This window comes from Helicoverpa zea, chromosome 6 (assembly GCF_022581195.2).
Source record: "Helicoverpa zea isolate HzStark_Cry1AcR chromosome 6, ilHelZeax1.1, whole genome shotgun sequence".
Classification (NCBI taxonomy): domain Eukaryota; kingdom Metazoa; phylum Arthropoda; class Insecta; order Lepidoptera; family Noctuidae; genus Helicoverpa; species Helicoverpa zea.
Genome location: NC_061457.1, coordinates 10816079 through 10841816, shown reverse-complemented (window position 1 = coordinate 10841816; position 25738 = coordinate 10816079). Strand labels below are relative to the sequence as shown.

At 38.2% G+C, this 25738-nt stretch overlaps 2 protein-coding genes across 4 annotated transcripts in view; one reads left to right on the top strand and one right to left on the bottom strand.

Moving 5' to 3' along the window:
• Positions 1-25738, bottom strand: part of LOC124630948 (serine/threonine-protein kinase NLK) — a 109048-nt gene that overhangs the window by 66577 nt on the left and 16733 nt on the right. The gene's annotated exons all lie outside the window — the stretch shown is intronic.
• On the top strand, positions 1541-6206 carry LOC124630949. The gene is made up of 3 exons (XM_047164996.1): positions 1541-1952; positions 2272-3142; positions 4966-6206. Exons 1-2 carry the CDS (start codon positions 1811-1813, stop codon positions 3126-3128), a joined length of 999 nt encoding a protein of 332 aa, XP_047020952.1. The 5' UTR covers positions 1541-1810; the 3' UTR covers positions 3129-3142; positions 4966-6206.

Sequence of the window (25738 nt, the reverse complement as noted above, 5' to 3'; positions counted from 1 at the left end):
ACACACGCGTGCGAAATAGGGTTTCCGAGTCCAAAAATAGAAAACCCAGATTTATTCTAGGTAGTATATTTGGAAGGACATTTTGTGCGTGATTAAACTAAGAAATTTCTCTACAGATATGCGTCGCTTTATAATGAAACCGGTTAGTCTATAAATTCATTAGTAATAGGTCATATAAATCTACTGTAACATTATAGGTTACCGAAACTTTATTATATTAAAAGTAATGCGGAAGAAGGCTCGTTTTAAGTTTGATAATCCGCAAGCCGCTGCCCGTCAGAGATAGGGCAGTTTTCGATGAGGGTCGGTAGTCCGCACGGGCGCTTTTTGGTATCGAACGGTTCAAAGGGGGCTTAGGCCTAGTTGGCACAAAAGAATAGGAGTTTTAGGCCAACTAACAAGCTTAACATTTCAATGGATAGCAATGTGGAGCATGCGCGCACACTGACCACGGTCATTCGATAACCACGCAGTCCGATCCAATGAGTACTTAACTAATATTTCGTCGTTTACACACGCAAACGTGCCCGAGCTGCCATTGTGTGTTAATCCGAGCACGTCGACCTAAACAGATTAATTCCAAACGTGCTGTACTTTATGTCAATCGGTACCCACGCATATAAATATTTAAATGATTTATAAAACTCGAAAACGAAAAGAAAGGATAAAAGTTTCAGTAACCACACATTGCTAGCCGTCGCCTGTATTTCCCAAGGGTAGAATCCTCAAATGAAATAGCAGAAGCCGAAGGCGACGTCTTTCATGGCGTCCCCTCTTTCGGAAATATCACTGTGTGAGGAATTTGGGGCTTTGAGTGACATGACTGCCTTCGCTCGATGGCTTTTAGGGTGACGTTCTATAGGTATTAAGTTTGGGGTAAATACAAGAGCTTTTACTGTCCCGATTTTTAAGTAACCAACATTACTTGAGTCAAAAAAATGAAACTCAAACTTTAGAAATTACATTTGTCCTTTCGATTTGAATTGCATCATCACCTTCTTTGACTATATAGTTTGAACTTAATGAAAGTCGGAAATGGAATATATACCTAAACATCATTTCGAATAGCCATAAAAGCGAAGATATTGAAAGTGGACAAGAGAAATACGGGCCATTTATAAAGTTACCATTTCATAGTTTACGGCTGGGTACCGTCGGAACCGTGATCTTGTGTTTATGTGTGGAACACCAATAGAAATGCTGGGAGCAGTCGAACAAGCTATAAGTTTGGTGCACGTATTCAGGCACCGCGCGTCTCGACTCACAAAGCGGAGTCAAGTTACCAACAGAAGAACACGTCGCGGTCGTCGAGCTCGCTGGGGAGTGCGGGGGACGGCACGGGGAGGGGGAACACTCAGCGACGTGACATTTTCGCAAACAAGCCACGAGGAGCGAGGCAGGGGCGCCGTGAAATTTGCAACCTCGGCGCCAGCCGCCATCCAACCGGCCGCGACGCAACGCCTAATGGGGGAAATCGATGAATAAATTCGGTGATCCGGATCTCACTCCGTTCGCTGTCCAAAAGTAGATTATACTTCGTATCTCTCCCGACGATGATTAGCTTACATGCAGCAGTGACGTGAGATCATGCTGTCCTAATCACAATTTTAGATCTATAAAATAATACATTCATAAATAAAAAAGGATTTTATTTTGACTATTGACTTTTTCTATAAACCGCCACATCCTGCCGCCAGGAGGCGCTCGGCGCTGTGAACGACGCCATTACGTGATTTTCGTGCAGTCCAAAAATCACGCGACTTTTTCTCAATTCAAAATTTTGCAACTAAAGTAAGAAAATTACGTTGATATGGGTAAAAGGAAGCGGTCAGACGATTCTAGTGTTGAAAAACTATTAAAAAAGGTGAAAAAGTTAGTGAAAAAGAAAAAACGACGAATTTCGTCATCTTCCTCGGAAAGTTCCTTGTCAGGCAATGAGCCGGAAATTACCGGTAAGTCTTATAAAACTTCCCTAATATTGTTTATATATCGTGTGTGTATTATGTGATCCCACTAGTTTAAGGACGTAATGTCTTCACCCCGACGTATATCGTGTGTGGGTAAATAACCTAACTTGTCATAAAATGATTTTATTCATTGTGATATCCCGGCGTATATTGCGTGTGGATACTATGACAATCAAGTCCCTTCTATAATCCCGACGTATAACGTGTGTGGATACCATTTTTATAGCACAAATAGTGCTACAATTGTACTCACAGCGGTACCTATGTCGGCGTCATACTAATCGCCAACTTGACATTATTTCAGACGATATTCCGATCCCGGATGAACTTAATCTTGTGGCTTCGAGCCCCGAAGGCCCTGAAGAGGTCTCAACTGAAGTAGCCCTGGACCCAGAAGTCCTAAACCTTCTCGGCTCAGACCCGTCAAGTACCAAAGTGTATGGAGATAACCTCCACAAAGACTTAGCTACTAGGTGGCGCCATACGCTTATTTATGGCTTGGCGAAAGAGGAGAAAGCAGACATGTTGCAGATATACCTGCCACCTGAAAACTGCCAACAGATGAAGGCTCCTATTTTAAACCCAGAGATAAAATCCGCCATCTCCGAAGTAAATGTAAAAAAGGACATCTACAGCGAGTCCAAACAGAATCAGATGGCCAGCTGCATCGCAGCAATTGGGAAGGCCCTTAGTTTGACCTTGCCGCTCACTGGGCAAGTACCTCAAGAATTAATAAAAACCTTAAGCGATGCAGGCAGGTTGCTGTGTGACACCCATTACAGGGAGTCTCTGTCACGAAGATTTGCTATTGTCAATGTACTAAGTAAACAGAAGAGAGACATCCTAAAGAACACAAAGATAGATAATTACCTCTTCGGCACCGACCTCTCTGAGCAGTTAAAGTCATCAAAAGCCATAAACCAGTCCGCTTCGGAGCTGAAGTTGAGTACCAACAAACCATTCAATCAGCAGCGGACACAGCAATTTCACCGGCAAGGACCTTTAAACGCAAGGGGGGCACCGCGGGCGCCGGCCACCGAGCAGCGGGTGCATCCCCAACCTCGGCGCCCTCCACCAGCACCGCCAGCACAGCGGGAACAGCGCCGCGGGACGGCGACTCGACCACGGGCCTCGAACTACTCGCATCCTCGCCGCCGCTAGCGCAACCACCACAGGTACATACTGTTGCTGGTAGACTTAGGTATTACCTTCGTGAATGGTCTGGCATTACAAATGACAGGACTATCCTATCTTGGATTAAAGGCTATCAAATACCTTTTCAATGTGAGCCATATCAGGTAAACACACTTGCTAGGTCTTACACACCTAATGAAACTAGTATAATTGATGGCTGCATTTCAGAACTGCTAGAATCAGGATTTATCTCATATTGTAATCCGTGTCCAAAACAATTTGTATCTCCTATTTTCACAGTACCTAAATCTAATGGAAAACACCGGTTTATTCTTAACTTAAAAGAACTGAACAAATTCATTCATGTCAGTCATTTTAAAATGGAAGACTACCGTACAGCATTAAAATTAATTGATAAAAACTATTTCATGGCCACAATTGATTTAAAAGATGCTTATTTCTTGGTATCTGTAGCAGAATGTGATAGAATTTATCTCAGATTTTCTTGGAATTCAGATTTATTTAAGGATAAATTATTTGAATTTAATGTACTACCATTTGGCCTATGTACTGCTCCTTATGTATTTACAAAATTACTCAAACCAGCCTTAGAGTACTTACGTTCATTAGGCTACTTATCAGTTAATTTCATTGATGATTTTCTGTGCATTGGTGACTCATTCAGTAACTGCCTCAATAACGTGGAAACAACAAAGAGGTTATTAGAAAAGTTAGGATTCATAATAAACAATACAAAAAGTAATATTCAACCTAACAAAACCTGCACATTTTTAGGTTTTGTATTTGACTCCTCAAAAATGTGTCTAACACTACCTACAGAAAAAAAGAACCGTATAAAACAATTATCAATAAAATTTTTAAATAGAAAAAAATGTACAATCAGAGATTTTGCTAGCTATACAGGATTACTAACATCTGCATGCCCAGCTGTGAAATATGGCTGGGTATACACAAAGTTACTTGAAAGGGAAAAGTTCTTGGCCCTTAATTATTCCAATAATTATAATAAACATATGAGTCTACCAAATACCATTAAATCTGACCTAGTCTGGTGGAGAGATAACATTGACCACTCAGTTTGTTCATTCCAGACTGATAATTATTGTCTAGAGATATTTAGTGATGCATCAACCACGGGTTGGGGTGTTGCATGTAATAAAAAGACTGCTAATGGACATTGGAATCATTCTCAACTATCACTACACATAAATACTCTTGAGTTGTTAGCAGCTTTCTATGGCTTAAAAATATTCGCCTTGAATCTTAAAAACGCTAATATTTTGCTTAGAATTGATAACACCACGGCTATTGCCTATATTAATAAGATGGGTGGTATACAATTTCCCCATCTAAACAATATTGCAAGGGACATATGGCAATGGTGCGAAAAACGTAACCTACACCTATTTGCATCCTATATACAATCCAGCAAAAATGTAATCGCAGATTCCGAGTCGCGTCAAGCATATAATATTGATACAGAATGGGAACTAGCACCATATGCTTTTCAACAAATAATATTTTCATTTGGTATGCCCGAATTTGATTTATTTGCAAGTAACCAAAATAATAAATGTCCAAGATATGCATCATGGAAATTAGACCCTAATTCCGAGACAGTGGATGCCTTTACCTTCAGCTGGGAAAACATAAACTTTTATGCTTTTCCACCATTTAGTATTATTTCTAAAGTTCTCCATAAAATTAAATGCGACAAAGCAGAGGGGGTGGTAGTGGTGCCATGTTGGCCCACTCAACCCTGGTACCCACTGTGGACTAATTTACTGATATCAAAAGTACTTTACTTCGAACCTAACAGAGACCTATTAATTTCCCCTTTCAGAGAGGCGCATCCCCTCCACAGGGACCTCAAATTGATGGCCGGGAAATTATCAAGCAAGCATTGCTAAGTCGTGGAGCCCCGGAAGAGTCACTTGATATTATGATGGCCTCTTTCTCTAAAAATACCTTAACTCAATACAACCATATTTTAAAGTCTTGGTGGCAATATTGTAGTAATAAGGGTACTGACTACCGGCACTCAGATACTAAACTATTTATAACCTTCTTAACTGAAAATTTTAACTCAGGTGCTTCTTATAGCACGTTAAATAGCTATCGTTCAGCACTATCCATAATCTTGGGCCAAGAGGTAACTTGTAATGATGCAACTAAACGATTTTTTAAAGGTGTGTACCGCATAAAACCACCTGCACCTAAATATAATACTACTTGGAACCCTATCTTAGTACTTAATTATGTAGTTGATTATTTACCTAATGAGTCTATATCATTGAAAGATTTATCCCATAAAACTGTAACTCTCTTAGCTATAGCATCCGCGCAAAGAATGCAAACTCTATCCCTTATTAAGATAAGAAATATTTTATTTGAACATGAAAAAATTCTCATAAAAATTGATGACCTAATAAAAACTTCAAGGCCAGGATATGTTCAGCCCTTAATCGCACTGCCATATATCCAAGAAAATCCAAAAATTTGCCCTGCCTCAGCCCTAAAATGCTATTTAGATAAAACATCACATCTTCGAAACCAGGAACAGTCACTGTTTATCAGTTACCAAAAACCCCACAAAAGAGTGAGCTCACAAACTTTATCTCACTGGGTAAAATACACTTTGGAAAAAAGTGGTATAGATATAAAATTGTATGGTGCGGACAGTACGCGACACGCATCAACGTCTGCTGCTCATAGGGCAGGCGTCAATCTGGAGGTTGTTCGCAAAGCAGCCGGCTGGTCGGAATCCTCACATGTTTTCTTGAAGTACTATAATAGGGATATTACCTCTGCTGACACCCAATTTGCGGAGTCACTGCTCAAATGATATTATTTGTAAGACTGATTATGTTACTCTGTCCAATAAGGCTGATTTTGTTATTCTTCCCAATAAGACTGATTATGTACTACTTTGCCTAATTATTATGATACACAGGGCTATAACTCTATTAAACAGGAATTTGATTGTAATTATCGCTGTGATATTTGATTGTAATTATTACTGTAAGAGAAGATATATCTATGTTTTTTTAAGTTAACTTTAATAAATGCTGTTTCTTCTGATTACTTTAAAATTTAATTTTTTCGATGCTCTAAACATCTGCATGTAAGCTAATCATCGTCGGGAGAGATACGAAGTATAATTAAGAATCAAACGAACTTACCTTGTGATGTTTGATGTCTAATTATACGAGTGTCTTGACCGACGATGATTACACTCCCACCCTGCCCATCTCATCTCCCAAGATCTATCGAAAAAATTTGGCTCTAAAGAATGGCGTCGTTCACAGCGCCGAGCGCCTCCTGGCGGCAGGATGTGGCGGTTTATAGAAAAAGTCAATAGTCAAAATAAAATCCTTTTTTATTTATGAATGTATTATTTTATAGATCTAAAATTGTGATTAGGACAGCATGATCTCACGTCACTGCTGCATGTAAGCTAATCATCGTCGGTCAAGACACTCGTATAATTAGACATCAAACATCACAAGGTAAGTTCGTTTGATTCTTAATTATCGTTAAAATGTGCACATAAACGAGAATTTCCATTTCCATGTAAAATGATGGGTGACGCCATTACAGCAGGATTAGCGGCATGCGCCAGCCAAAATAAGGGTAGGGGGTGACAATACACAGCATTCGGCCCCATGTTGTGTCAAATATACAATCGTGAAATCCCCTGTACCAAATAGGAGAGCTCGGCCATTATTTAGGAGAATTAATTTATTATTTATCTAGTGTGTCATTGACAATATTAGATAATGAAGTATAATTAGATAATCTAATTTTGTCAAAACATGGTTACGCATTGAATCTTGTTTGCGTAAACGTGTTATTTGTTTCTGTTTATTATTCACATACATTTATGAGAAAATAGAATTTAATTTACATACTTTCTATTGCCAAAACATGAGTAGACAATTTTACAAAGACGTTCACATGTTACAAATCTAAGAAATGGGGGATTTTAAGACACTGCCCCAAAGATAAAAGAAGCTTTATTAAAGAAGAAAATAGCATATCTGATCATAGATGAAATTATTAAAATCATTATGAACCCAGCTATATTAGTCAGTGTAAAGGCAAAAATATACCATACGGACAAAAGGACCAATAAAACAATGGTATTTTTCCCTCCAACGCAAAATGTCCGCTTTATCGTGAATAGGTTACGCGGGTAATATAAAAGCAGAGCGATGTAATTAAAAGAAAAGATTAAGGGCCAAACCCACGCCAGACACGTTTTAATTATTACAAGAGACTTTTGCAAAAACGAGTTTTTTTCTGTTCAGTACTTTAGTTTTTGGTCCTTAGAGACGGTAATCAAAGAATTTGTTTAACTTAAAAGATGTTCAGATAGTTAAAGTTATTACATCACAGACAGGTTTGGAGTGTAATGCAAATCACTTTAGACATTATAAATCTTAATGAATACATGGACGTAAATCTAGCCGTGACAAGTTTATGTGATTTTATTAGCACTCAATGTCACATCACTCGGATGGCTATGTAAAAATAGACGCTTAATTACACGCTCAGACAGACTCGAAGATTACAACCTCTAATAATTATAGAAAGAAACACCTGATGAATTAAAAAGGGTACTCTAACCAAAAGTGTGTACCAAAAAAACCATTCACAATAAAGAAGTCAAGAATGATGTTTTGCAAACACCGAGCAATGTTTCACGCAGAAGTAGCCATTAATAAGATCGAGATACGAAATGCAACCGAACACTGAAAACATCTGTTCAACTAGCCAGCGATATCAATTAGATTCTACTGGTTATGCAGTAAATGTAATGAAATAGGTTCTTAATTACGATATCTGACAGTTTTGCAATAACAAAATATGGGAAACAGGCTAGGTCCCGAGACAGAAGTAATAATTAACAGTAATTAACGGTTTGCATTTCCAGAATTTTGTTTGGCTTAAAATTGTGTCTCGAACTTTTCGCGGTTTGCATTGCATATCATTTTAACTTTTTTAACATCGTTTTTTCTCCAGACGTGTTTTTGTCAGCTATTATTATTTCGGTAACCAGATAGGAGGTCTCAAGTTCATCTACTATTATCGTCATGATATCTAAACAAATTAGTACCGTTCTGCTAACGATGTAACGGGTCAGTGCCAACAAATACAAAAAATATTATTGCGAATGTTTCTTGCCGTCTTCACGCGTCTGGAGGTTACCGGAACGCGAGTGATCACTGCGGGTTTAATTGTTCCAATATCCGCCACAAAAAATGGTTTCTTATTGAACTTTTTACAATGCAGGTAAGGCATTTAAAATTCGTCAGACTAACTAAATAGCCGCACCTTAAAAAACCTATAAAAGAAACAACCCTGAAGAACAAATTACCTGAGGAATCATTAGAATTTAATTTCCTTGGATACTTTGCGGTTTCGTACTTCATATCTCCGTTGGAATATCAAAATAACAAGTTAGGTGGAAAATCGAAACTCTGTCACTTGGAAAATGGCACGAATTTAAAATTTTCCGTTATATGCGCCGCAAAAACGCAATACCGCGAAGATTGATCGCCAGATACGGGTTCCATACACGATTGATCTAACTTAAGATTCCTACATAACTTTGCACAATAGTCGTGGTTACGATTCCACATATCCATTGATAAAAACTCGAGTGGCGGGAATGTAACGCGTATCAGAGGAACAGTAATACAAGAAATATTCAATAAACGGAACATGTAACCTATCCTCACTTCCATTCCAATGACGATCGTAGATACATATAGCGTGTGTCATTTAACTTTTAAACTTGGTAATACATGGAAATATTAACATACATTTAAACGGTCGAATACGAAGATATTAGAATATCATTTGGTTCCTACAGTCTCAAACTTCATTGTCCCAAACCAACACTGGTGAATTATACATGAATTTGTCCTTTAGGAGGTACGTGTGGTCCTTTTGTCGACTTTGGAATAGGTCTATTATGAGTCAAGTTAACTTGCGGTTTAGTTTAAGCGTGAGAATGAGTCACCGAGCTGTAGTGTCGGCAACCGTGCCTCGGGCGACATGGCACCGAATGGGTATTGCATTTCATGATAGGAAACTTGATGGGAACAAAATCGATAACATGTCTGGCAAACTTATAGTCCCGCACTAAAATTTCCATTAAAAAATGTCGTTCAATCCTTCGAAAATAGAGTAACTTGTGTCTATAATGCGTTTGCAAAACGATAGCAATACCAATATTTTGAGGATATGATATTTCCACAGCACGCAACCCTGTACTTAAATAACACATTTCACTGGGGAAACAGTCGGTACCGCTACATGTCTATTTCATCCTTATTCGTCGTCGAGTGTTTAAAACTGAGTCTTAACTTGGGTGGCATAAGCCATAGATTTGGATGATAAGACGAATCAAAGTAAATGGAGCTCGGCCAAGAGGTATCGGAGGTAATGTAGGCAAATTCGCAAATCCCGATTGTGGTGTGGGTGGCCGTAAGCCTCCGTGTGAACACCAAACCAGATATACATACATTATATCTGTGTGAGATAGTTAGGATCGCGAAATAACTGCTACAAAATATAACCGGTTGTGAAATATTGCGGTCCGATAGTAACTGATTTAACATTGATATTGAAAACGGACTTGAATGGATGCTCGCGCTATACAGTAGCCGAAATCGATGGTATAGTAAGTGCATACTACTAAGCTGTATCTTCAATAAGAAGTTATTAATTTCACCACTTCAATTTGCACTGCTGTTCATACGTATTCTAAAGGAAACCTGCTCAGTTCGTAATACCCTACCACTTCAAGCTAATAACTCCTATAACAGGCATTTCCTCAGCAATAACAGATAATCAAGAATGTACATAACACTACATTTAGACAATTAACCGCCGTATATAAACATAAAGTAGATAACACAACATAAATGGTAAAGGTACCATTAGGGCTGCACAACAGCGCCAATGATCGTAAGAGTTTACTGAATGCGGCATTAAATTCCATGTTCATGCAAAAAGAATGTAAACAAAGTTCTTTGAGAATGGAGCCGATAAAAACGGATTGCTAAGTATAATTTAACTAGACTTATCTGGCAATACTTGTATATAATAATAATTTGTGCCAAAACTTGATGATCGTGCCCATAGTATATGTCGTCAAATTGAAAAAATGCTATTCCGAGAATAGATTTATGGGATTCAAGGTGTTGAAGTATGTACTTCGCAGTTATTAAAAATGGCAAAACAAATTAAAAGTAAATCCAAAATAGACTGATACTCAGTACCGATACTTCTACTTTGTATATAAACTAAATCCCTGTACGCGTTTTGCATCAGAACTTCGAAGCCCGTTCACAGGCCGCATCGCAGTGGTTCGTTATTTTTGTCGGACTGTTAATTGCATGATGCGTTTTTGTTTGAACGAGGATGTTTGAGCTTGATCACTGATCACACAAGTTGACGCATCGATTTGGCTAAAGTGAATTCATATTTGCAGAAATGAGGAATGTGAATGCGAAAAGATGAGCTCAAGCAAATTGTATGAGGAGAGAAAAATTGGATCGTGTTGCAAGATGCAGTGTGTTCGCTCTTTGTCTTGGTCGCTTTATGAGCTGTTTACGAACTCCAAGGAGGTTTTACCACCGGAATGTTAGCAGCTTTAAGTTCTGCGTTTTGTTCCCGTTAGGGGTATGCAAGCGGAAATTCTTCGCAGTAAAAGTTTTGTATTTTAAAGCTGAATTAAGTTTATGTGAAAGACGTCAATATATGTTTATCTCTTAGGGATTCTCATAAAATTAAGCAGCCTTTGTTATGCATCTCAGATGGTATTTATCAACTTTTATTCGATCGATAGTTATCGAATGTAAAAATTAAAAAATCTCGATCCATAATAAACAGGAAATGAAAGAGACATAGGCAAAACGATTTTATATGCCTTAATTATTCTGGTTTTATTTAAGCAGAACATTAAGCGAGTACTAGCATTAAATCGCTCAACCGCGCAGTACACGTCTATTCCGTTCAGCCGACAGGATACAAGTAATAACGATTCATAGGAGCGGTGGCAGATGGGCAGGTGCTCGCGTGCCAGCTGTCACGGCCATTTTCTCTTCCCTCACCGAGCCACCTGTGCCGCCCTCAAGGGAACCAGTATTTTCGAACAACAATACAACTCGATTGCATTCAACGATAAAATAATGTCCTCCAAGCCATTTGTTACACAATATCGATTGTAAAAATATTTCAAAGCAGCATCGATAAACGCATGACCAACCTTATAAGACATGATGATCATTCAATTAATTTTCTACTCAATACGTGTCGTTATGTCTAATGAATGAATGTAACTATGCATAAATAAAAATAGTTTAGTGATGTTAATCGATTAATAGGTTTGCAATTAAACTCACGAATGTACGAGTTATTTATCGATGAAATGTGATTCAAAACGCGATCTTACCTGTAACAAAAAGATTTACACATTAGTATTGAAATGACAGTAGTAATTTTCTTAACAAACTTTTCATAAAAGTAAATAATAGCTGAAAATTGTAAATGAAACCAATAAATTCATGAACATTTCGGAAATAAAATCGGACGGCAGGTGAGGACTGGTAAGTGAAGTTTCAGCAAGAGACGGCGCTCAAGTGTCAGTCCAACAGTAAATGTTTGAAATTGAAAAGCGTGCACGAATTGTTTGCTTTTTTGTTAAGTCTGTATTCTGCAATCGGTGGCCTTGTCTACCTACTTAGCATAGTAAAATAATAAATATTCTGTAACAGTTAGCGCAAGTAAATATTTCTCACAAGAACATTTTTAATGGTAGTTGCTAGGTATTATCAGGCTAGACCTTGATAAATATTGCGAAGGATATTATGACGCGCCGTCCATTAATTCATCCACTCTTTCTCGAATGGATGGCAGAGTTATTTTATAAACCATTCTCCTTTTTAGACGGAAAACGGTTTAGTGAATTATTCTTCGCAGGTTTTGTTTTGAAATACTGTGTTTATGAAAAATATCGAAATAAATAACTGCTAATAAATAGGTCTAGTAGATTATCATTTCGTGAGTAGTAGATTGCAACAAAGAACAAGGAAGAAGGAACACATGATGTTGAGGCCATCTTCCAGTCTACTAGGAGACAATACTGAAAACTCATTTACATTTGGCAGTGTGCCAATCAATACAAACTACCTACGACAGGTAAAACTCAGTAACCGAGTGTATTGGCTCGTTAATAAGGTAATTACGAGGTGGTAACAATGCAGGGCGGGGTTCATCGCACCCGAGCGGATGCCGCAAGGGCTCAAGGGACTACACTAGCCCTTCCATTGTGAACAAATAAAAACTTCCTCTCTAACGTCTATAGTTACATGGTAACACAATATCTTTACTCACATACCCACATTGTTCCAAACAATATGAATAAGTGAACACTCGATTTTCACTTTTTGAGTCGATTCGTAAAAAGTCGATCGAGAAAGTAGTTTGAGAAAGAGTGGTGATAGCATTTACTGATACAGTTTAACCTGGCAATAAAGACATGTTTACCTTTGAAAGTCGAACATTATTTGATTGGCAATAAAATATCGGGTGGTTCCGTTCTCAGGGACCCAGAACATTAAAACTGGAAAGTTTTTATTTCATGAAAGTTAATTGTAATTATTATTTTGTTTGTAAGTGAATATTTGATGGTAGAGATAAGATTGTGATAGTGAAGTGAATGAAATCAAGTATGAGGTTGATAAGATCGTCTGTTTGTCTGTCACTGATTGCAATCATTGTGCATAAGTGCAGTTCACGTTCACCGCCTATAGTTTATCGTCCAACTGTTTATTGGTACACAAACATGTAGGCTATCGTTGTTGTTATTAATTAATGGACTTTCAAGTGTTGCAATATTCTAAGCGTAGTAGGGATTCAATTACGAATGTAGCTTTAAATATGAGTTTAATGATGTACTATTAAGTTTAGCTATCCATATGACGAGTTAAGTGTTATGTTTGTTTTGGAGAAATAACTAAGTAACGACAATAAAACATGATAGTAAATTAGGTAATCCCTTTCATCGGTGCAATCGATCGATTACATTGGATCTGGAAGGTAAGAATACAGTGTGCGTCAACTAAACTCAAAATAAAACGTAGGTACAAGAGGACCACATGCTCTTTTCAAAAATAATTTCGAAATCTGAAAGCTACCAAAACCGCGTTATATTCTACAACAAACATTAAACTCAACGTAACACAATATTGTTAAAACAACAAAACAGTTACTAGTCAAAACGGAACGCAAGCGGCGAAATGAAAATAATCTAGTATGTACGTTCGTCGTTAAAACATAACAAGAAAAACCACAATAGTTAAACCCAGTCGTAAAACATGCATGTTATTAACAAACTAACCGTCGGTTTTTTGAGTTATATTCACTACTAATACACAGTTAACATAATCATGCAGTAACTTTGAACATTAAGTTGAACTAAGTAACATAATGTTAGTGTTAAAAATACTTTGAGTGTGCATCGAGATTAGTTAAAATTGCATTTTTGCAGACTGCTTTGCATTCAGTAAGCCTACATTTAACTGGAATTTGTAACAAGGTTAATGTAAGTTAGTGTTATGTGAAATTTTGTATATAAAGCACATAATTAGTTTATAACAACTAATAAATACTTACATACATTTTCAGCTAAAAACAAATTTGGGTGTTATAAAAAAAGTTTTTTATAACTCTACACAACACTACTGAGGATTATAAAAATTGATTCGTTGTTTTATTTATTTACAGGTACACCAATAAGTTTTGAGATTGGAGATTGAATATTGAAATTATCTTCATTTATATGATGTCAAAAAACGGATGGATCGGTTATTTACATCAGCTGTAAGTAATTTTAAGTAGAGAAAAAATCATATGATGTTGTTATTTGTTGTTCACAAATAAAATGCGCGTTCGTTTCTGATATCAGTGCTATTAGGAACTAAATATAGTAAACATGAATCATTACAATCGCACATTATCTTGCTATGAAATGATAAACATTTTCTCACGACATGATATTCGTTTTTAAGAATGACAAATACATCGAAGTATATTAGTGCAGAATCATGTTCAATTCATATCTTCGTAATCCCTGCAAATATTTCATACAAATATAACATCGACACTGGAATTTTCTCAACCTGGGTTTTGTGATTGATTGTAATTTTTTCCCTGATTTGATTTTTTTTAAGATAGGTAAAAGTAAACTAAGGTATATGCAATCGCATCTGTTTATTGTTACAGCCTTTTATCCCACTGCTAGGCACAGGCCTCCTCTCACATGGAAAAGGATTGAGCATTAATCACCACGCTTGCTCAATGCGGGTTGTTGATTTCAGACTTTATAGTCCAGGTTTCCTCAAGATGTTTTCTTTCACCAATGCATGATGCAATCTCATTTAGCTATAAGGTATTCAATCATGCATCTCGTCTTATCATGAAGGACTCGTTTTAAATGACACCATAACAAGTTGACATTTATGCGTATCGCGTTACCAGCTCAATTTCTTTGTCCAACCATTTATAGGATTTCCTCAATAACCAGTTATCTTTTGATCATTAATTATTTATGAAACTTTCACAACTACTTCTACAATTAAGCGATTTTAAATAACGTTATCAATGCAGTAATAATTTGTTGAGTTAGGTCTACAGTTTCTAAGTAATAACAATGATAATAATTTCGTATTGGAGGCAGGCTTTACTGGCGCCCGCAGCTCTCTACTGAGCTGTAAACAGTAATTTAAATTCTATTGAGAGATCAGATCATAGCAGCTGTTATTATGTAATGAATAATGTTGTTTTTAAATTCACGTAGAGATAGGTATCCAGGTTCCATGTAGTTGTTCCCGCAGTCGGCGGTACGGTGTGAGCCGCCGCTATCAATCATCTCATCCCCTCGGCGCAGGCCCGCCCACGGCCCGGCTGCCCGGCATGGCGATATTTTCACAAGATCCCTCCTGTCCCTGCAGCGCCCGCTTATTTGCTATCTCGCGCAGCTGCTCGCTACGTTTAATTCGGTGGATACAGACTTAATTGGAGCTTCCCATAAATAATTCCACAAACTTATAATTCATACAATTGTTCCATTATGTAATCCCAATTATAACCTATTCTTAATTCCCTTAATTAATTGCTGAAGGTCAGCTTCGCCTTCAAACTTCAACAAAGCAACGCTCCAATTCAAATACATTACAAAGAAACTCTTTCTGAATCGCAAACTATTCTTGGAGCACTTAGTGGTTTCTGTAAAGTTGCTCGTGTTAACGGGGTAAAAGTTTTATATTTTCGAGACTGGGTTAATAACGTGTATTAAAGTGAAATGATCCGTTTAGTGCGGCTCAATAAGAGCGAGTGCGGCAGGTAAGCATGTAATGGCTACAATTAAGTGTATAATGGTAGCGGGCGATTAACCCAGAGACCTTTGTGCGCGGTATCGCGATCAGCTGAGCGGGCTGTTGGCGCGGCGACTTGGCAGCGCTGCAGCACGCCGTCCGACCTACTTCACACTCGCGAGCCGGCAGACCAGCGGTCTAACCATGCCGCATACTGTTAGCTTCAAACTCATCGGGTTACGTACAGACTGACATACATCACGTACCCGCATTAAAACTGTCGACATTACCGCTGCTAATGTCATAATGGAATATTAAAACGTTGGTTGAAAGTTTAATCACCAGTTCCCGCTTTCGTAAATTCTTGTTGTTCAGCAAATTACACGGAAAAATCACATTAACTGACAGTTACTAGGTTACAACCAAGTTTTTGCTTTGTAAATCAAGCCATCGGAGTACGAACAGTTATAGGTGACAAAGCGCATTCTGTGTAAATAATTTTTTTACCATTCAAGGCGAGAAAACTGTACGGCGTGAAACAATATCGTTTTATAGATGTCGTAAACGTTCGTTAGTTAGCACCTAGTGCTTAGTATGGGTAACAAAGAGTTAGCAAAGGAGCCGCGATACAAAACATATGAATTATACGTACAACATTGTAGTTAGAGGAGCGTGCCAGCTTACTGGGCAGTTAACCTACATCGACTGCCAGCAGCCAGTGCGGAAGTGATCGCCACCGACTCACCGCTGTGCGTATCGATTAGCATAGATTTCAATTAGTTAACTGAATCTAGAAAACCAATTAATTCTCATAGAACCAATTGACGGAAGCATGTGATACTAGGAAATGTTTTAACATGACGCACTTTAGATCGTACGGCCAAAAGATTAATTATATTATCGTGATGTTATCGCTGGTCCGTGGTTTTCAGTGGAGGATAACTTCCTTGAAAACAGTTTATAGACATTACTATGTATGCTTATTTATTTGGTTTGCAGAAACACTACAGCATGGACATCCTACTGCGGTGCATTTGGCAGATGAATCGCAGTCCCATTGATTGTATGCAAACTACAGGCCATATCTAATTATAAACATTGATACTCTATACTTAGAACTAAACAGATATTTAAGTACCTGCCATTTACCAACTAAATCGAATTACTAACAAATTGTATTGAACTAAAAGCGTTAATTCTACATCAGACTTTGTTGACAAGAACGAAAACACGGTTAATCATTTATTTTGTTTGCAAAAAATTGTTTGCGCGACCGGAAAATTAATTTAATAAACGAAATGTACCTAGATTTTTTCAAGAATAAACAACACAACTAATTAGATCGACTTGGAAATTTTATTCGATTTATTTTTTAAAGTTTATGAAATGGAAAAAATTAAACGAACATAAGTTAAACTTCATCATGGTTACATGTTACCTTACTTCTTACTTACTTCTTAATTAAGAGATCAGTTTAATGACTAACGTGTATGAAATTCAAACAATCTGAACAGGTAGGCATTTCCTTTCGAAACACAAAGTTGTTCTAACTTATTGGATGAAGTGACTCACGCCGCATATATTTTAATTGTTGGCCTGACCGGTTGCAGGCATGCATCTCGAAAGATATTTGGTGCAACTCACCGATGCATATACAGAGAACTGAGTATTGTTTTTGAAGTGTATAATATTATATTTTAATATGCTATTATCGACTTAATTTAAAGTATCGTTAATAATGAATTTTGAATAAACGAAAGGCATGAAGCCTTTCGTTTATTCAAAATTCAATTGATACATGCATTAGAAAACGTTCAATTATAAATTTTATATTGATTAGGTAATACATTATTATATCATGTGATTTGTAATTATGCATCTTTAGATGAAAATATGTAACAGATTAGTTATGAGGTTAATAGTTCTAATAATCTAAACTTTTTAGTTTTTTTTTAATATGCAGATATAGCTTCGATAAAAAAATGTTTAACAAAATACTTTTTGTCTAAACAATAAAATATAATCATCCTTTCACAGCATTCATTATTTATCAAGTTTCTTACGGCGATGTCAGGAAGTGCGAAGGAAGAAAATTCATTATTTAAAATGCTTCTAAAGTCAAACTTGTGAAAACTGGATGTTATCTTGCTAAAGATAAAATTCTTCTTACAAACTGTCAAAAAGTTTAGTTGTTCACAGTACAGTATTAACTGGATCAAAACGTGTTTCAACGAAAGAAAAAGTTTTTTTTTTTCATCACAATAGCTTTTTGAAATAACTTAGATATTAATAGAAAATCTTGATTAAGTTATTCTTATAAGGAAGACTTAAGTACATCTTTAAGTCACGCTCGTATTTCGTACCTTATCTTTCACACATTACCAACCTGGCAAGGTATAAATTACTAACTACGGAAGATTAACTTTATGTTCTATGAATATTAAAACCAAGTGCACAGTTCCGCCACATAAATCATTTAAATTACATTCATAGTTATTAAGTTATAAAAGGACGTACTTAACGATACCTTCAGGTACCTATGCAATACCGTGATCATTATCATCATTCATCTGCCTACCCTTTTCCCAACTACGTTGAGGTCGGCTGGCAAGAATGGTGGTCAGACTTTCTGGCTTCTAACTACTCGTAACGACTGCCAAAGATGTTTAAATGAAAGCCGGGACCCACCAGATTATCGTGACTTCCAGTGCCGCTTTGACTTAGCCACGAGGTCTTCTCGTAATACCGTGATAACAACAATTATTGAAATAGATAATCGATTCAGTGTGAATCGACTGTGAGTGATTCGAGTTATGGGTTTCATCTTGAGAACCGTAGACCTAAATCGAATCGATTGTTTTTTTTAAATTAGTCGTATCGAAGGGAATTCTTTAATTCGTCTGCCGGATATACCACTGGTTGTTTGTCACTTTTAGTTGTGATTTGTTTCATCTAAAGGTGTCTATTCCATTCAAATGCTGGTCTTAGATATCCCCAAGAATGTCTACAATGGTCTGTCCTACACAGCTTTTATTGAAGCCAGATACTACAAGGTCAATCATTGAACTCTGCAAACAGCTTTTGTAGTGTTCAGTTGAACGCAGTAAATGAAATAAACTTGAACTGGTTGAACTGTCTACGCTTTTATTAATACAATTGTATTGAACTTAAGCATGAATTGAAAAGGGAGTGATTCCATAATATTACCAATATGCATATCAATTTACTTATTTATACCAAGAATATGTAATTTTATTGTATTTCAGTCAGTTAATTCATTTTCAATTATTTGAACATACAATGTAAATTGCCCCTAATTAAAAATTACTTAAAGAGGAAAATATTATACAAATCGGCCAAGATTAAAAGGCAGTATATTAAATGAGTGCTCGGAGCATTTTAACGTTCAGTAAACATCTGTCCTTGCTTCCATTCTTGCCTAAAGGTCGCGAAAACTTGAAGGGCGCTGTTACCGATGAATGAGCATGGCCATAAAGGCCCGGGCGGGGGGAGGCGGGGCGCGCGGGGGAACCTACGCTCACACCCCACTTCTCAGATCAACAACCCCGAAACCTTAATCAAGATAAGCTGAGTGGACGCCGAGAAAGGTTTTAAGAGAACAATTTTAATTAGCAAATGTTACTGAGCAAATGATGCTCCAATTTAAAGTTGTCATTGCCGTTAACGACGCCGTCAAGAGGAGCGTGACAGTAAATCTCGCTTCCGCTCTCGAAACATAAAGTTCATCCGCCGGCTCAGCCGTGCGTCTACCTATATTAATTACACGAGACCATCGGCCGAATAAAACACAACCGGACGCGCCGGTTCGTCATCATTTTGAGTTAATTTATTCTAATGTGCCTTTTTCGCAGCAAGGCGCACGGGCGGGACGAGCGAGCGAGGAGCAGTGTGCTCCCAGCTTTATTTTACAGTCCGGGTTCATCGCATCGCTTTACCTGATGCGGTTTCCGGCGGGCATTCCAATGACTGCCCGGGACCGCCGAACCTCGAAATGGGATCGACTCATAGATTTCACATTGAGTCCTATAAAAAAACCTAATGCAGGCAGTATTAAAAATACCGAGGTTTATTTGTCTATATAAAACTAGATGAGTTCATAATAGAAACTAATGAACGCAAAAGGTGAACAACGCCATAAAGCATAATTTCTTCATAGTCTTAGTGCACTTTACTCGTGTAAAGGGCCGTTAAATCGTCAGAGAGGCCGGTGAGAAGCAATTTACGAGCGAGCACGAAAGTTATTAAACAAACCTAGCCTTTGAAGTAGCGATAGGCGAGTTTTATAGGATCAGTTAGGCGCTTTTCGGAAATTACTGAAAATATCCCATAAGCGATCCCCTTGGAATAAGAGCTACGACATTACCGTACTTCAGAAGCTTTTGTCAGGACACAAGTTTGTATGTTAAGTTGTAAAGTACTTAACTCGTATCTTGCTCGCGAAGCTGAATGTCGCTGGGTCCCTAGCGTCATACATAAATTAAGTGAGTTTACTTTGCAATATGGTTCAAGGAAAGAATAATATTTCGAGATAAAAATGAAACAGACAAAAATATACTGGAAAGCGCGAAGCGTGACTCAAGGGACACGATCACACGACAGGGACTGATATTGATTCACTATGTATGGATTGGACATGGAAGGGGTCAATAGGACCGTGAGTGGATAAATAGATCCTTATTTATGATTTACGGACCGAAAATAAAAACTATAACTCAAGAAAAAAACCGCAAAGTTAAGTATTCGCCCAAAACACCTTTGGAGAGCAGTTCACAAAGCCCGACTGCTATTATTGTTATTACCTACACCACTACAATACTTCAGGAGGTCCTTTCTGCCAGGAGGATACGCGATCGGAATGTGCCTTTGTCAAAGGACCATTCTACAGTGTCGAAATTCAGGTTTGGGTTTTGTCTACGTATAATTTTTAGCCGTGTAACAAACCAGTTTGTAGGCCGTCCGTTCGGAGAAGCTCTACACGTCGGTAGTTGTTCCCTTATCTCAGACCCTTCGTAATTACCTCTGTTCGCGGCGGCTACACCAAAATTACGAAGATTAACTAATCACATCAAATTATAATACATGAAAGCGTTCACACCTCCGCCCCGACAATCCGGTATCGACTCATATCGATGAGTAAGCGATTTTAGGAATTATTTGTTGCACGCAACACTTATTGAAAATGAAACTTTGCGTCTGGTTGCTCTGGCGTGACGGAACTCACTTAGACCATAAACTATAAACTGAAACCACAACGTTATCGGTAAATGGATGCTGTATAACACGTACAGTGTGGGAAAATGTAAGTGGAAGCCGTTTCCCAGCAGCCAGCCACTTCAGAACAAAACTATAAATTCCTTTAATAGCAATTGTTTTGTCGAGTTTGCGACGCCGAAAAAAAATCAATACAGCCCAGTGACGATTATGATAGGGTAAGTGTGGTGCTCGAGAGTTGTGGCGTTAGGAGCAGTGGGGCTTTATTTTTATTATTAAATGGAAACGAGCTCTGGTAGGTGGGTCTTTGTACGGAGTTGGCCTGGGGCCGGGCATCGATCGCGTGGCTGCGGTGAACGCACCCCAAACCCGGAGCACCGCACCCGGCGAGCAGCGGCGTAGGGGCACGTTATTCACATCGCAAAAACCCTCTTACAACTAATGATAAAGTATCTCCGTTTTAGCATCGAAACATAGTTGCGCGCTCTCGCAACCTTTGAGACGTGTTTTTGCTTTTAGTATTTCACTTTACAACGTTCGTCATAATTTCAGAACGAAGGTTTCGAGTGGTTTGGGGTAAGCACGCGGGTATGCGTGTATAGTTAATGGTCGTGCGACAGACAAAGTCCCTGTCCCTGTGGAACTAATGACCACTTAAAACGAGAAAATTACTCCGCGCCGTCGACCGCATAGACTGGGCAAGTCACGAAGTGCCCGTTCAACGTGGAGATAAAAGGAAAAAATATCTTGAATTTTAAATTCGTAACGCATTAGGCGGCGATATAAAAATGAAATGTTCCGAGTTATATTTTGAACTATGTGATCGGATCTTTTTCCTGGAAGACGTTATCTTAGCAGTGTTTCGTTTCGTTCCTAGACATCGGCTCGGAGTCCGGGAGCACAAAAACTCGCGCCGGGCTTAATATCCAGCTGCGTTGGTCCCGAGTGCGGTGACCTCCGCCGCATCTGCCGCCTCGCTGCCTGGCTTCACTTCACACGTATCAAATACAAATCCACCCTGCTCATTCCAGCGTGCATTTTATAATATTTTATTTTAATAAAACTAGCCTCTATTCGGAGTGTAAACAAACAAGGAAAACTGTCACGTTTTCAGCAGCTGTCTATGACGTAACTAGGGGACGTGTATTGTGGTATTCATTAGCTGAAAGAATCGATCATGCAATCAATTTGGGACATTCTACATAAATATTTATTTGCAACCTTATAAGAGGTTCCCTGGATTTGTTCTCTGTTCACATATAAAGGTCATACAAAACGTCCCGAAGCCCTTGAAGTGCTGGTGCTTCAATCAATCAAACGCAGTGGCCGGTTCAGTCCCTAGTCTATTATTATTGTTATAAATGGCCGCCGGTGTTTCCTTTGTAACCATGAAGAGACGTGACGCCTTTGACAGTAAAAAATCTTCCTATAGAACAGTGGTTCCCAAACTTATTTTGTCTACTGCCCACTTTGAGAATAAATATTTTTTTAGCGCCCCCCATTTTTTCACCTATTTAAAAACCACTATAACTTCAAATTAAATTAATTAATTATTGTGACCTATATATGTTTATTAAAGGAGAGTTCTAAACGAAACTTTTACTATAACCCGCAACTTGAAACCTGAGCGCAGGTAGGTAACATACCGCGGCGCTTAGGTCTAAAGCTGGCTCTTACAGTGGCGGCGTAGCATCGGGTGCCACCCGGGGCGGACTACCTATTGAGCACCCCCCCAAAAAAACGACAAAATATGGTGCAATATGGTCATTCATGGTGCTTTTTGCCTGGTTTAACATAAAGAAACCGGAGACAGATCACTGCAAACTTTTGAAGCGCTAGCGAAGCGAGCCCGTAATTTTTGAGTTTTGGGAGAGTAAAGTACCAAAACAAATTAAAAAAAACCGCGCAAATTGTTTAGTTTTGGGGCACAAAAGTACCTCAACAAGTGTGGAAAAAAAAACTGCAAAGAGAAGAAGCCGCGAGCGCAAATTTTTTGATTTTTGGGACGCAATGATACCTAATGAAATTATAAAATAGTCACTGTTAAGTGAAAGGCGCAAAATTTTTTGACTGACTCAAAGGGCGCAGAATAAACCAGAAATGTTGAAAAAACTGTTTTTTTTTTTATAACTTTGAGGAATTAATTTAAGTAAACCGGGAAAAAACATAAATAAACGAGAAAGAGAGGGGTGACAGCCGGACTGGCACCCCTCCAGTGCCGCCTCGACGTCATGCCTTGTTTGCGCATGCACTGTTGTAGTTTTGTTTAAAATTTGAATAATGAAGTGAACCTAGGCTTTGCAGATTAGAATGGCACCCTCAGTGACTTGTCTCTTCTGCCCGTGCCATCCTGGTCGTACAACTTGAACCAGCCGACTGATACAAGAATTCACAATTCGGGTTATTTAACAAAAACTTTAAAACATGATAGATATCTACGAGTACTAATAACTATCAAAATGCGAAAGTGTGTCTGTTGCCTTTTTATTTGTTTGTTTGTGTCTACTTTAATTACGAAACGGAGCGACCGATTGACATTGACATGATTTTTATTTTTTCTATATTCAGTAAAATAGGACAGATATATGAACTACGTGGAGAGAAATATAGAACCGAGTCTGAGCAATCTTGTAATTCATATTAGTTGATGTTCACAAGTCGTTGTCTAAGAGGCCTCCTAGCTAAATAAAATTACAAATCACCCCCCAGGCCTCTACACAACGCCCCTATTTTCTTTCTGGGTCTCTTACCGCCCCCCTTGAGACCTGCAGCGCCCACAAGGGGGCGTTATCGCCCACTTTGGGAAACACTGCTATAGAAGCATAACAAATCCATATTGTACAGTGCTGAGAGGGAAACTATTATCTTTGTAGGAGATCGTCAATACATACTGGGGGACTGTGGAATTTGGAATATCTGAGTATTTCGTACTCGGTACATCGGGTATCATTAAATTGTGTATAGTTAAAAGTGAATTAAAATATAATAAGTTAAAGTATACCTACTTTTTAAATAAAATAATATTTATTATTTTTTTTGTAAGATCATAATTTAGTTCAAAATACTTGTAATTAAATAAATTACATTCATGCAAGATTTTTAAAACTCAATAACAAAGAAAATAATCTCTCAATAGTAAAATGGTAAAATAAATTACCTTTGAAAATATGAAACATGATTTAATTGCTAATTGGGCGAGAAATTAGTACTTTGTTGGCAGGTATAACTTTCAAAATTAGTTTTAGTTGACAGTTAGCGTCGTAAAATGGCCTTTAATGTGGTCATAAAAGGCGCCTGTAACAGGTACCTGTTCTGTTCGGTATCATGGTGGACAAGTCGACGTTCCAGTTAAGTTATATGCAGTATTGCAGTACCCAGTGGAACTTGATTGTGAGAATTCTCATTGTGTGAGAGACGGCGACAAGGAAACCTTACACCCAGTAACTAGATAGCGATGTATACATCTGGAATTGATCACCAGAGCCGGTTACAATTCTTTGCCTAGACCAGAATGGGATCCCGTTTGACTAGATATTCAACACTTCGTTAGGGACACCCTGTATTATTTGCTTTTGTATAGGGCACCTTTTACATTCGTAAAATGAATTAATTAACACCTGCTTGATTATTCTGGTAAAGTAGGGTTTAGCGTTCATTATTTTGATCGTATTCTCTCGTAAGATGATGTAGTTAAAAATATGTAAATGCATTCAAGATTTCACGGCACTATAAAAAAACATTCTACAATAAAACGCGATTTAAATGAATAATGCCGTATAGTATTTTTTTAATATCTGTCCCGCACCTGTAACTGTTCGACTTTCATCGCTTAAAAAATGTTTTCGTATTTTCGCGAAATATGAAATCGGATTTCAAGTTACGAGTTGGCGCACTGTGAAACCAATTAATTTTGATTCGATCGTTATTAAGCGTAATGCAATCAGACTTTTAGAAATCACTCACGTATATTATGTAAGGCTATATCGTCAGAACAATGATCGCAGATGCTTACCTGAAACAAAAAAGGACCAAGATTAGTATTCGGCTCTAAGGACCAAATATTTTGTCATGCACAATTTCAAAAGGGTAGCACATATGTTGTACAAAAACATCTTAGGTCCTATCTAGCCTTTCCAATAAAAGCTGGCTTAAACGGCTTAGACTAGAGGGGACACGAAATCTATTGGGCCGCGGAGCGCGTCGCAACAGTCTACGTAAGACGCGACATTAATTTGGAGTCACGAAGCGGGTGCGAATGCAATCACAGGCGGGAAGCTCATTCCGCCTGCATCTCCGGCAGCGCCTGCATCGAGAGCAGTTAAATTAAGGATTCCGAACGTACCGAAGCGGCGACGCATCGGAACGCGCCCGCCATGTCATCGCGCGAATTTACAACGCGAGACGTATACGGGCGTTACATCCGTTTCAGAACTAGCGACGGGCTTTAGTGTCACGCAATACGACTCTTTAAATTGCACGAATGGTTCCAGTTTGTATTTGAATATCGGAGCGTTCAACAATATCCACTTGCTCGATTTCATTGTGGATGATTTGGGGCCCAGATAAGTTAGTTAAGAAGATTTACCAAGTAATAATGCCAAATGAAATGAGTCAGGAGTCGGAGCTAAAATACTCCGAAAATGAAATAAAAATAAAAGCTATATCACTCGCGACACCTTTTGACTAATTGCATAAAGCATAGAAACGGGGGTAGTCGCTAAATCCGGATAAAGTCGCTTTTAAAGTCGGAGCAGGGGAAAAGAGAGCAGAGTCGCGCGTGGAATATTCAATCAACGACGAAGCTCCTCTGTAGGGAATTAGAATGAGACCTATTCCGCAAGAAATCCACGCCACGGCTCACGACAGGTCTAGGACATGATGCAAATATATTCTCGAACACTTTAATACGTAAAGGGACGTTATAATCCGATAAACAAATGTATATGAACGTACAGAGCCATCGAGTCTCATTTGAATAGCCTACCTGAACCTAAA

Coding starts and splice junctions, on each gene's coding strand:
- LOC124630949 (XM_047164996.1), top strand. CDS start 1,811: ATGGGTAAAAGGAAGCGGTCAGACGATTCTAGTGTTGAAAAACTATTA. Junction 1,953..2,271: donor CAATGAGCCGGAAATTACCG/GTAAGTCTTATA, acceptor ACATTATTTCAG/ACGATATTCCGATCCCGGAT.